This window comes from Hyposmocoma kahamanoa, unplaced genomic scaffold (genome assembly GCF_003589595.1).
Source record: "Hyposmocoma kahamanoa isolate Upper Pololo Valley unplaced genomic scaffold, ASM358959v1 97162, whole genome shotgun sequence".
NCBI classification, from domain to species: Eukaryota; Metazoa; Arthropoda; class Insecta; order Lepidoptera; family Cosmopterigidae; genus Hyposmocoma; species Hyposmocoma kahamanoa.
In genome coordinates, this window is record NW_020655320.1 from 1 (window position 1) to 13,805 (window position 13,805).

The 13,805-nt window shown below is 49.2% G+C and overlaps 1 protein-coding gene across 1 annotated transcript; it reads right to left on the reverse strand.

Annotated features, from left to right (window-relative positions):
• Positions 1-5,150: 5,150 nt before the first annotated feature.
• On the reverse strand, positions 5,151-11,037 carry LOC113238652. The gene is made up of 3 exons (XM_026475488.1): positions 9,673-11,037; positions 5,982-9,569; positions 5,151-5,321 (listed from the first exon to the last, which is right to left on the reverse strand). The coding sequence occupies exons 1-3, from the start codon at positions 11,035-11,037 to the stop codon at positions 5,151-5,153; spliced, it is 5,124 nt and encodes a 1,707-aa protein (XP_026331273.1).
• Positions 11,038-13,805: the final 2,768 nt, after the last annotated feature.

Below are 13,805 nucleotides of genomic sequence, written 5' to 3' on the forward strand. Positions count from 1 at the left end.
TGCATCGGAAACCCCGTCGAAATTTTGGCGGACGCCGCATAAGCGGCCACGCACTAGTGTCGGGAACTTGTCGGGCTCCGAGTCTTCAAATGAGGACCAATCCCCGTCAAAGGCCAAGACTGAAATAGAAAAGAGGGGCAGAGGCCGTCCCCCTACCACTGGCCAATATGTAGGCTTGGCTGCTGCCAAAGCATCCTACGTTGCGGCTCAGCGAGAGGAACTCCGACTTCAATTGGAAAAGGAGATTGTGCAGACGTCGCAGAGGGCTCGTCACACACTGGTTTCTCGCCTGTCGGAGTCCTCCAATGCGGAGGATGAGAATCAGTCTGCTACGGTTCTCGACCAACAGGTCAAGGATAATTTAGAGGCCATCCTTGGGGTGGCCAAGAAGTCAAAAAACCTTAAGGGCACGATGCAGCGCGTCCTTAAGGATTCCGCGAAGGCTATTGAGGATGCTGTCACTGTTCTACGACAACGAACTGTGTCTGAGGAGACAACCAAACTGCAAGCAGACAACGCTCGCTTGCAGTCTGAAATTGTGGAACTTCGGAGGGAGTTGTCCGCTATGCGGACTGATATGGAAAAAACGCGACGAATGGCGATAGCAGCTGCTTCCGAGTCATTCCCATCAGGTGGAGGCCCGGGCTCATCTGAGTCTCGGTTCGAAGAGTTTGCGCGTTCTATCATGATCCAAGTAGGGACCATGATGAATGCGCGACTAGATGGACTTGAGCAGAGGCTGCTGCCAGAAAAGAGTCTTCGTCCTCCTCTAGCAGCGGACAGAGCTAAGGCTCCGGCTTCTCAGTCAGCCCAGGCTTCAAAGCCGAAATCGACCAGTGTTGGTGCTGCTCCCAAGCCTGTCTCTGATCCCAAACAAGGGAAAAAGGGAAAGGCTGTAACGGCAACTAGGAAGGCAGTGCAACCTGCAATATCCACTGCTGCACCTCGCGCTACTACAGCGGCACCTTCCAACATAGACGAGGGTTGGACCACTGTAGTCAAACGAGGTGCCAAGAAAAATAAGGTCCAAGCGGCACCTAAGCCGATAACAAATGCGCCGCAGAAGGCGAAGAAGCCAAAACTTCGGAAGCCTTCTTCCGCAGCGGTGGTTTTGACCCTTCAACCAGGGGCTGAAGAGCATGGAGCAACTTACGCCAAGGTTCTTTTGGAGGCGAAGAGCAGGGTTGACCTCACCGGTCTGGGGATTGATGCAGTGAGGTTCAAAAAAGCGGCTACAGGGGCCACCATTTTGGAAGTTCCAGGTACTACTAGTGGCGAAAAGGCTGACGCTCTTGCCCAAAAACTGAGAGAGGCCTTGCCAGAAGATATAGTACGAATCTCTAGACCCATGAAATGTGCTGAAATGCGTATTTCGGGACTGGATGATTCCGTTACTGTTGAAGAGGTGACTGCAGCAGTTGCTCTCGCCGGGGGGTGTGTGACGGAGGCTGTCAAGGTTGGCGACATCCGGAGGGATCCTTCAGGTTTGGGAGCGGCCTGGCTGAGGATTCCGATCGAAGCTGCCAAGAAAATAGCCACCGCCGGCAGGGTGCTCGTGGGTTGGGTATCGGCGCAAGTTAAATTGCTCGACCCCAGGCCCATGAGGTGCTTCCGGTGCCTGGAATTCGGGCACGTTAGAGTCCAGTGCACGGCAGAAGCTGACCGTAGTAGTCAGTGCTATCGTTGTGGTCAGATTGGTCACAAGGCGGCAGACTGCAAAGCTACCCCGCACTGCACGATGTGCGCAGTAGCTCAAAAACCTGCTGGACATATTCTGGGTAGCCTGGCGTGCAAGGAGGCCCAAAAAACAAGAAAAGGGAAAAAGGTGAGAGGCAGCCTTGCGGACAAACCACAGCCGCCCCGTCCTGCAGCGACTGAGGAGGCAGAGATGACCGCCATTAATTGATGGCCCTTCGCGTGCTTCAGGTGAATGCCAATCACTGCGCCAGAGCTCAAGATCTTCTATCTCAGAGCCTGGCCGAGTGGTCTGTGCATGTGGCGGTAGTATCTGAGCCATACTTTGTCCCGCCTAGGGACAATTGGATCGCAGATCAAGGCGACACCGTGGCGATTGTACTACAAGCGTCTGAATCGGTGCCTCCCGTGGATAGAGTTGAGAAAGGTGCGGGGTTTGTCGGTGCTCTGTTGGGTGGTATGATGATTACAGGGATTTATTTCTCTCCTAACAGAAACATGGCCGATTTCGAAAGCTTTCTTGCCCAGTTGGACGCTCTGATTGGACAGGTTCACCCTCACCCAGTGCTAGTTGCCGGTGATTTCAACGCCAAGTCTGTGGCGTGGGGATCGCCGACAACAGACGCGCGGGGAGAGGTGTTGGAAGAGTGGGCAGTAGCAGCGGGTCTAGTTATCCTAAACCGAGCCACGGTGCCAACATGCGTTCGGCCGCAGGGTAGCTCCATAGTGGATCTGACTTTTGCGAGCCCTGTTGTAGCACGAAGAGTCCACGGCTGGAGGGTGTTGGAAGATGTGGAGACACTTTCGGATCACCGATATATTCGATTTGAGGTCTCTGCTCTTCCAGTTTCCGCCTACCAATCGATCCGAATTGGCGCGAATGGAGACGGGCCACGATGGGTACTAAAGAAGCTCGATAGAGATTCTTTGGTAGAAGCCTCCATTGTACAGTCTTGGCTGAGAGCCCCTGAAGGTCCGATCGATGTCGATTCTGAGGCATCGTGGTTTCGGGAGGCCATGACCAGCTGTTGTGACGCGGCAATGCCTCGCGCAAAGACCTTGCCACCTAGAACACAAGTGTACTGGTGGTCCGCGGACATCGCACAACTCCGTAATGCGTGTGTGGAGGCGAGACGCCGGTACACTAGGTGCCGCAGGAGACGACAGCGGGATGAAACTTTGGAGGCTCAATTTTACGCCTCGTACCGTGAGGCTAAAACGGCACTCCAGATGGAAATCGCCGATGCAAAGATGCGAGCACGTCAGGAGCTACTCCGAACACTGAATGACGACCCGTGGGGACGCCCTTACAAAATGGTGCGAAAAAAGTTTCGACCCTGGGCTCCGCCTCTCACGAAAACTCTCCAACCTCAGCTGTTGGAGGGCGTGGTGTCAGCGCTTTTCCCAACTGCGGAAAACCGAGCTCCTCCTGCGATGGCTCCGCCAGACATGACAGACAGTGCGTTGATTGATGTGCCTGAGGTCACGGAAGGAGAGTTACAGGCTTCAGTACGTCGGCTGAAAGCCAAGAAAACGGCTCCGGGTCTCGATGGTATCCCTGGTTGTGCTTGGGTGCTGGCGATGGAAGCGCTTGGACCTCGTCTCGCAAAACTCTTCTCCGCCTGCATGGAGCAGAGCAGTCTCCCGAGGCAGTGGAGGGTGGGGAAGCTGGTCCTGCTGCGAAAGGAGGGTCGTCCCATAGACTCGCCGTCGGGTTATCGCCCTATTGTATTGCTTGACGAGGTGTGCAAGCTCTTCGAGCGTGTGGTAGCTGCCCGTCTCGTCGGGCATCTCGAGCGGGTTGGACCGGACTTGGCTGAGTGCCAATTCGGGTTTCGCAGGGGCAGGTCCACTATCCACGCCATCCTGCAAGTGAAGTGCCTCACGGAACAAGCCGTTGCCCGTGGCCAAGTTGTATTGGCGGTATCTCTTGATATCGCCAATGCGTTCAATTCCCTGCCCTGGCCTTGTATTCAGGAGGCTCTGAGATACCACCAGGTTCCTATGTACCTGCGGCGGTTAATCGGAGCCTATCTTTCGGAGAGATGGGTGGAGTACCCGGGGCGAGAGCACTGGGGCCGACACAGGATGTCCTGCGGTGTTCCACAGGGATCGGTCTTGGGGCCGCTCCTGTGGAACATCGGATATGATTGGGTGTTACGGGGGGCAAACTTGCGCTGCGTCAACGTCTTCTGTTACGCTGACGACACACTTGTGACAGCCAAAGGTTCATCCCATCACGAGGCACGGGTGTTGGCCACGGCAGGCGTGGCTCAAGTGGTGGAACGCATAAGGCGCTTAGGGCTTAAGGTGGCCCTAAATAAGTCAGAGGCTCTATTCTTTCACGGGCCTCGGAAGGCGCCACCTGCCGGTTCGCATATTGTGGTGGGGGGAGTCCGCATCGAGGTCCAAGATACAATGAAGTATCTTGGACTTACTCTTGATGGTCGCTGGAACTTTCAAGCCCACTTTAAACGCCTGGTACCAAGGTTGATGGGGACTGCAGGTGCATTGAGTGGGCTTTTGCCAAATTTGGGTGGTCCACGAGCCTCAAGCCGGAGACTGTATATGGGGGTCGTGCGGTCGATGGCCATGTATGGCTCCCCTGTGTGGGCAGACACTCTCAAGAAGCAGAATATCGCCCTTCTGCGCAAACCTCAGAGGGTGATGGCCATAAGGGTGACGCGTGGGTACCGCACGATCTCTTTTGAGGCAGCCTGTGTGCTGGCAGGTTCCCTGCCATGGGACCTGGATGCGAAGGCCCTCTCGTCCATATTTCACTGGCGAGAGGAAGTGCATGGCCAGGGCCAGCGATTAGCGCCGAGAGAGATGGAAGCGAAAGAGAACGAGCTCCGTCGCGCCATATTGGAGGAGTGGGCCCACAGGCTTGAACAGCCTAGTGCAGGCCATCGAACCGTCGAGGCAATCCGCCCTGTTCTGTTGCAGTGGATGGACAGACGACATGGTGCGCTAACCTTTCGGTTGACGCAGATCCTCTCGGGACACGGTTGTTTTGGGAGATATCTGTGTCGGATTGCCGGAAGGGAGGCGACATCGGAGTGCCACCACTGCGGTGGTTGCCCCGAGGAGACGGCCCAGCATGCGCTGGAGGTCTGCCCGGCCTGGGCGGAGGAGCGCCGATCACTTGGCGCAATTGTGGGAAGGGACCTCTCTCTGCCGACAGTGGTTCGCGCCATGGTCGACAGCGAGGGGTCCTGGAAAGCGGTCCTCACCTTCTGCGAAACCGTTCTATCGCGGAAGGAGGCGGCGGAGAGAGACAGAGAGGCTACGGCCACTGTCGACATCCGGCGCCGGAGGACAGGGAGAAGGCGGCGTGACTTCGGTCGCCACCTTCCCCCATAGGGAGCCACGACGACGATCGTGGGGATACACGTTCGTCGTCTACACGTGGTTCGAGATGGCGTCGCGTGCACCCGCGCGCGCCTCTCAGTGGGCTATGAAGGAAGGAATAGCTCCTCTCCTTCCCTCTTAGCGAGGTGAGCCCGGAAACGGGTAGGCACCGCTGGGTTTTGGAAGAATGCTTCGGCGCCCCCAAGACCCAGCACATGGTGCAGAGACGGGTGCCGCGGGGTTTTAGTGAGTAGGAGTCTCACATAACCTTTCGTCTGTATCCCCAGACGGAAGGTATCCATGAAGGATTTCCCCGCGTTAAAAAAAAAAAAAATGGGTTGCTTAAGGTTAGGTTAGGTGAGGTTAGGTTAGGTTAGGTTAGGTTAGGTTAGGTTAGGTTTTTTTTTTTTTTTGTTTTTTTTTAATTCTAGTACCTCCGGCAGCAATGCCGCAGTCTTTATTAATCTAGTTTCTCTTTCATTCAAGTTCTCGCTTGTAAGCCTCTCGTACTTTCATGCCTCATACAATTTCTTCTTTCATTCATCTCTTTCACACTTTTACGGGTGGGCCTCCCGCCTATGCCACTACGCCTATCTACTTATGTTTCCTAATTCTTATTCTTATTTTCTTTCTTTTTCAGGAGGAGAGGGAGGAGGAAGTTCCGGTAAGTGTTTTTTTTTTTTTTACAGTTTGTTTGCTTTTACTAGTTACATATCTTTGTTACTGCTAATTACATATCTTACTAACAATTATTTATGCTAATTTACGTGTCTTACTACTGTTTGTTTAACTATATTACAACATATTCTTAAAATCTGGTTCTATTATACATTTTGTTTGTTCACTTTCTAATGGTACAATGTGTTACATACTAAATATATGCAATATTTGGCTAACACATTTGTTTCTTATCCTGTTTTATTCCTATTAATTACCTTATTTACTATTTGGTTACAGTATCTCAAGAAGATGTCCCTATTCTTACCTATCATTATATTACCTATGCTATCTGTTGTTATCTTACATTCTATTTCTTGTTCTATATTAAATCTTTCTGGTGCAAAAACTGGACAGTCCAGAAGTATGTGGGGTACGGTTTCCACTTTGTCAGGCTCACAGATGCACGATGAGTTCTCCTTGCACTTGAATCGTTTCAAGTACTCAGAGAACCCACCGTGTCCCGTCATTGTTTGTGTCATTACTCCGGTCATCTCTATTTTTCTGACAATTTTATGGGCCGCTATGGCGTCTGGGAAGAATATTTTCGTTATGCTGGCTGTGTTGCTGTTTTTGTACCTGCTGTTCCATTCGTCAAGCGAGCGCAAGCGGATGCTTCGCTTGACGAATGAAACGGGGCACTGGTCGTAGTTGTAACGTTTTTTGGATTTTAACGCGGCCTCTTTTGCCAGCTCGTCGGCGCGCTCATTGCCCTCTAGCCCTGCATGTGCCTTTATCCAGTATAAAGTGACAGTTTTGTTTTGCTGGTATAAAGTTTTGATGTTATTTCGTGTTTGCACGGCTAGAGGGTGTAGGCTCTCAGGTCCTGTGACGGTTTGAATTGCGGCCCTGGAGTCACAGTAAATTGCGTATTTTCGCTCCGTACGTTTTGTTAAAACCCGACTTGCCTCGCACAGAGCCAAGAGCTCCGCCTGGTAGACGGTGCAGAAGGACGGCAAGCTAAGTTTGACGGCCGTGATTTCGTTCTTACTATTCCACAGGGATAGCGAGGCACCAACCCGGCCGCCGATCTTGCTGCCGTCGGTGAAAATGCGTATGTCGTAATGGCTGTTGGCGTCTACTTGTTCCTGGTCTACCAGGGTATGGAACTCGAGGCTCAGGCGCTCGGCTGGGTGATCCGCCTCAGTTACCGGGGTCCTTCGCTCGACCTCCCAATCGGCCAGTGCTGGCTGGGGCACTCCGTTCCTGGCTTCGTAAAGCGATGCCGCCTCACGGACTCGGAGGTCCAGAGGAAGTATCCCAGACAACAGCAGGGCCGAGTTGAGAGACACTGTGCGATAGGCCTTACAGATTTTCTGTGCGAATCCGCGTTGCATGGCATCGAGCTTTCTTTTGACGCAAACCTTTGTGACGGCTGGTGCCCAAACACTGGCTGCATACAAAAGTATTGGTTCGATCGTGGCGGTGTAAATGATGCGTACAACCTCAGGGTGTAGGCCCCAACTTATCTTTGCCGCTCGTGTTAGTTGCTTGTATGCAGCCACTGCTTTAGTGCACATATTTTTGACGTGGGTGTTGAACGTAAGCTGGTTGTCAATAGTGACTCCCAAGAGTTTGATTTCGTTTGTTACGCCAACGTTTGTCCCGCCCATGCTCAGGCGTGGGGTGTCGCATTTTAGCTTTCTAGTGATCACCATTGCATTGGTCTTTTGTGGTGCAAATTTTAGCTTATTTGCGACACCCCACTCCCGCACACGTTCGAGAACAGCATTGGCGCGTGTTTCTATTTCCTGCGCAGTGTCCCCGTCGAAGCACAGAACGACGTCATCCGCGAAGGCCTGACACATTTCCCCTTTAGCTTCGAGCTCTCTTAGTAGTGGGTCGAGCAGCAGGTTCCATAGTATTGGACCCCCAATCGATCCCTGCACGCAGCCTTTATCGGTCTTCCTTGAGAATTGCTCTCCAGCGTACCTTACGTTCACCTTCCTATCTTTTAGGTAGCTGTCGATGACTTTCCTTAAGTTACTCGGACACTTGTCCTCAGCCAGTCGGACTCTTATTGCTGGCCACCATGCACTATCAAACGCTCCCTCTATGTCCAGAGATACCATTGTGATTACCTTCTTCTGGTTAAGGTTGGTGCGTATGTACTGCATTAGGGCATAGAGGGCGTCTTCCGTGCTTCTCTGGGGCATGAATCCGTACTGGCGAGTACTCATCCTCGGAATTAGGTGGTATTTAATTCGTGTCATCAGCATCTTCTCAAAGATCTTACCGAAGACTGGTAGTAATCCTATTGGTCTGTATGATTTGGGGGTCCTATAATTGTCTTTTCCTGGTTTTTTCAGTACCACTACTGTCGCCTCTTTCCATATGTTTGGGAAATACGTGAGCTCCAAGCACTTATTTACTATTTTCAAAAACAGGTCGGGGTCGTTTTCAATTACTTTGGCGCAAATGTCAGCGGTAAACCCATCCGAGCCGGGGGCTTTTTTGGGGTTGAATGATTTGGTTGCCATAGTTAGTTCCGTTTTTGTGAACGGTGTATCTATGATGTCCTCTTTCATATTTATTTCCTCCGCCGTTGCCCTAATTTTGCTATGTTCAGCATTGTCGTCCTGCCTGTTATCGTTTGGGTAGAAAGTCTCCGCCAAAATCCGCACTGAGCCTTTTGCGTCCAGTATTTGCCCATTTCTCTCGAGTGGAAGGTCTTCTTCTCTCTTTTTGGTTCTACCGATAACCCGGTAGACACCGTCCCACACGCTCTCCCCGTCCTGTCTTTCGCAGAACTCCTTCCATCCTTTTATTTGAGCTCTCACAGCTTCCTTCTCATACTCCTCTTTTTTCTGCAGATACTCGTCGACTACTCTCGCCCGGCGGATTGGTGCAGCGCGCTTGATTCTATTTTTTCGGGTGACGACTTCCCTCTTCAACTGTTCAAGATGATCGGACCACCATGGTATGGTAAGCTTTTGGCTATTTTTCTTTTTCGGTATTGAGTGTAGGCATGTTGTGGTCACTATATTTGTAAATTTTGTTATAAATTTTTCTAATTGTTTTGTCTCGTTTATGTTGCACAGCATCTCCAGTGTTACTTGTTGTTCTTGTTTTAATTGGCTGAGTTTCACATGAAACTCAGTCCAATTTGCCTTTCTCGTATTATATTGTCTCGTGGTTCTGGAGATGCTTATGCCTTTAGATTTTTGTATATTTATGTTGAATGCAATACCATTGTGGTCCGAGCTTGTCAAACCTTCGTCAACTCTCCAGTCGTCCACCCTGTCCAATAGGTCCGTCGTGCAAGCTGTGATGTCGACGTGGCTGCTGTAGCGCTTCCCGCCTCTTATTGTGTCGAAAGTCGGTATCACTCCATAGTTGAGTATCTGCATTTCCATGGAGTCAAGGACTCCTAACATTTCCTCTCCTCTCTTGTCGGTCTTTTGAGCTCCCCACCAGGTGTTTTTGGCATTAGCATCCCCCCCTATGACAAGCCATTTGTAGTCTGTCATCTCTCCAACTCTCCTGAGATGTTCAAGATCTGGTCCTATAGGCTGGTCCTTATCAAGGTAGAAAGATACCAGGGTGATCCTCCAGGCGCCGGTTCGGGCACCCACCACTATGATGTTGTTTGTGGTGAGTTCAGGGTATTGGATTATGTCAATATTGTTGTCAAACACAACAATTGCCGCCTTGACTGTACCTTCGCCGGTGTTCTGAAAAATCCTTGCTCCCCGGTAATCCTTCATTCTTGCAGTTGCGCCCACATACGGTTCTTGGATGAGTGCCAGAGCTATACCTCGCTTCCCTGCCTCGATCATAAGCTCGTCGGTTGCGAGTTTCTTTTTCTGCAGGTTGGCTTGTAGCAGTCGGTAGGGGGAGTTTACATCCTTGATGCCTTTAGCAATACGCTATCGAGCTTCTAGCCAGAGTGTCCCATCGCTTACGCACCGGGCATGTCTGGCTGAAAGCGTTATGCTCAGTATGCTCTTGCTTTGCTAGTGTACAGTTTCTGCAGGAAGGGGAGATTGCCAGCAGGTTGCAGTCCGCTCGAAGGTGAGGGCCTCCGCAATGACTGCATAGGTCCACTGCCTCTTTGCAGTACCGTTTCCCGTGGCCGTATCCCAGGCACCTTGTACACTGAACTAGCGGCGATTGGTCTTCCACTTTGATGCGCTGCAGGTCTATGTGCAGTGCGCCGGCTTCTATCGCTCTTTTCCATAGTGCAGGGGACACGCTCAGCACGATATGGCCTGTTAGTGGGTTTCGAGCCTTCCTTCTATACTTTACGGTCATTCTAAGGTCCTTTGGTTCGAGGCCGCTGAAAACGTGCCGATTTTGATTTTTGAGAGCCTTTTCAATGTCCTCGTCGTTGTTCTTATTTAAGACATCTTTGAGGATCAGGAGAGGGTCCTTGTTTTGGACCTCCTCGCACACGAGGCGCTTTCCTGATTTTTCTAATCTTTCCTTGATTTGGGCCCTTTCGTCTTTTGTTCGGCAGCTCATTATAATTTTGCGGTCCTTGGCCTTCCGGACCCTCTCTACCCTAACCCAGCCTTCCTTGGCATCTACTGCCTCCCGTACTTTGTCAAGCACTTGCTCTCCGCTTTCTGTATCGTCCTCAGATGAGACCACAATGGAGTGCAATGCTACTCTTTCGGCGTGTGGGTGAAGTGGCTTGCTTGCGGCCACGGTTGAGTAGGTCGCTCTTTCCTCGTTGTTCTTCTCCATTGTGGCTTTAAGTTCTTCCATCCTTTGGTTATTTTCCAGGAGTAACTTGGAGTGCTCCTCAAGCCGTGTTATTAATAGGCTTCCGTCTTTGCATGCTGGTTGGGCTTCACCACTCTTTGTGGCATCGTTCTCTTTTCTCTTTCCGGTCTCCTTTGTCTTGGCCTTTGCGTCAGCTTCTGACTCCTTGACTATTTGGTACAGGCGCTCCACGGCCTGTAATACCGCTTCTTTTATTTCCGTTTTTAGGTTGCGCGCGCTATTTAGGTGCAATTTGGCCTTTTGCAAGTTTGCCCTAGCCTCTGTTGTTTTGTCTTTGTAGCTAGCTGTTGTTGATGGGCTTGTGGCTTCCGCTGATGTTTTGCGGGTGTACGTCTTGTGGTCCAGCGACAAAACTATTGCCCGTTTTGTTTTCGAAGTTTCGGGGGCGCTTTTCAAAGGAGAGCGTTCGGAGATGTCCTTCTTTCCCGACTCCCATTCGCCTACGCTCTTTCTAACGTTTGGAACTTGTGTCGGAGATATTTCGGGTGGGGTTCTGGGTGCCTGACCCTGGTCATTTTTCCGCATAGGCGTGCGGTGTCCAAACATTTTCGCCGGTGGTACGCGTCTACTTTTAAGTTAGTAAAGTTGTAAAAGTTGTAAAGATTTAACAAGATATTGTAAAATAGGGTATAGAAATATAATATAAAAGTCGTGAAAATTGTAAATATGGAAAGTATAAATTACTTTATGTCCTAAAATTAAGAACTATCTGTTTTGTTTGCAGGTCCTTCAGGTCCACGGGTTTTCTTCACTTCGCGAGGAACCACCCAGGATGCAGGTAAATGTACAGGTGAGTATGTTATTTGTTTGTGTGTATGTGTGTACGTGTGTGTGTGTATGTGTGTGTACGTGTGTGTGTGTGTGTGTGGTGTGTGTGTGTGTGTGTGTGTGCGTGTGCGTGTGAGGGCGGGTGTGTGTGGATGTATGTGTGTGCGTGTGTGGGTGGGTGTATGTGGATGTGTGTGTATGCGCTCACACCCGCTCGCTCGTGTGTGTGTGTGTGTGTGTGTGTGTGTGTGTGTGTGTGTGTGTATGTGTGTGTGTGTGTAATGTTTACTTTTCAAAAGAAATTTTTTCCAGCTCTATGTAGAGTCGCTCATATGCGTGTAGGTAAGTGTTTTGTGTGTATGTTGTGTTTTGCGTGATTTTTCGTAACGAAGATTTTTCCAACTCTATATAGAGTCACGTGTCAGTATGTGTTGGAGAACCCTTGCAACGCTGAGTTCAACACCCAAAACCGCGTCGCGCTACGATGAATATCTTCCGAGTTATTGAAGATTGAATATTTCCAATATGGCCGCCCAATATGGCGGCTGAGATTTAGTATGGACGTAACTCGGTCAATATCCACCGCAGATCCTCGTGCGAGGGCTTGTCTAAGTCAGGATGTTTGTGGCTTTTCGATGGCGCGTTCGAAGTGTACTGTTATTTTTGCAACTCTACGTAGAGTCACAAAGTCCTAAAATTCTAGCGCCGTCCTTGGGTAGTATACTATTGAAAACCGCGGCTTCGTACGTTCAAAGATGGCCGAGAAATGGACAATTTATGCGAAACAAAATGGCGTCCAATATGGCGGACCTAATATTAAAATAGCTATAGCAGAGTCAATTTTCGTCCCAGCGCGCAGGGAAAAACGGCTAGATGATCTCCGGGGCAATGGCTGTCCGTTCCTGCACTCAAAAGAGTGAAACAGTTTTTGACTCTATGTAGAGCTCTTTTGTATTTCCCCGGATAAGCACTAACCTCCTTTTAACAACAGTAGAAATCCCGTCTCTGTGGGCCTAATAGTTAGCGAGATATTCCTGTTTGAGATTTTACAAGATGGCGGCCAATATGGCGGCCAAAACTTTGAATTACGTCCCTACGCTTATTTATTGACCGAATCTAACCGTGCTTGGGCTTAAATGGTAGGGCTTGAGGAGCCCTACTTATATTTCCCCTTACTAATTTGAATGGTTTAACCCCCGAATTTATACCCCCAAAAAACTATTAAAATTAACTACTTATACGGAAATAAAAATCTTATATCTCTATAATTGGGTGGATTAGCTCCTGGGTGTCCCACTACAGGTGTCCAAAGACAGCCAGATTTTTATGAACTTAACAACTGTATTAATTTTGGGTTTTCTATACAAAAATTTTAAAGGGTTGTAGCTCGTAGACTACCCCTGCCAGATTTATTTTGAAAACGTGGATGTTAGTTTTAGGTCACCCTCTGAACTTCCACGTTTTCAAATTTTTTACAAAACAGTATACAAAAAAGTCAATTTTCAGATTACGAAATTTTACGTGAGTTTACAATTATGTCCCTACAATTTGCCACCGCTTCTGAATTTTTTGGGTTAAAATACAGCCTAATCTTATTTCTAAAATTTACACAATTTTACCAATATTAGCGATATTAGCCACTCTCAACGAAGCTGTAATTATTTTTTCACAATATTAAGACTATTTATTAAAACTGAATGATGACCTAAATAAATTTGATTCATCGACCGCAAAATACAACATGAATTTGTCGAGTTACCAACTTAAGGTTGGGTCTAATTACAGTTGGCAAATATTTTTTCTAATTCAATTTAATTTAGAACGTCCTAACTATTGCACCTAAAAATTTAATTTAAACAAGAAAATAATACTTATATGTCACACTATAAATACCTAAATTAAGAAGTGGTGGTCGCAGATCTCGCCGCTGAGCAGGGGTCCCGGAAAGAAAATGGTGATGAGTTTTAGAAATGCACAGGTGTTGTTTTCGCTGTAACTGGAAAGTTAGTGCTCCGAATTTTCTTCTGGACACGTCGTCGGTCTCTGCTAAGGCTAGCGCTTGGTATGCTGGTGTTGAAATTTACCCCAGGGCGTTTTATATGGAATCACACCCACGTGGTGAAAACAGTTTTTCGGTGGTAACTCCCAGGGGTTCGTCCGGAAAAATCCACAATTTACACACCTTGTAGAGGGCTACCATACGCAACTTTTTGCACTTGAAAAACAGGGGGGCGCCGATCGTTTTAAAGCAGCGCACGCCGAAAACTGCTGAAAAATGTCACGACCACGTGCACTTTGTTTATTTACAAAATTATTTCAGTGGTTTTTACACACTTCACTGCACTCCTGGTCTGTAATGTTCTGCACAATGATGCACGTCACTAAGTTACACACTTATACAAATTTTCAGCGACTTTGAAGCACTTTAACTATTTTTAACGATTTTTGAGCGTGGAGCGGCTCTAAAAGTAATGCTCGCGCTACGGGGGTTGGCGCGGGACTGGGTTAGGTTAGGTTAGGTTAGGTTAGGTTAGGTTAGGTTAGGT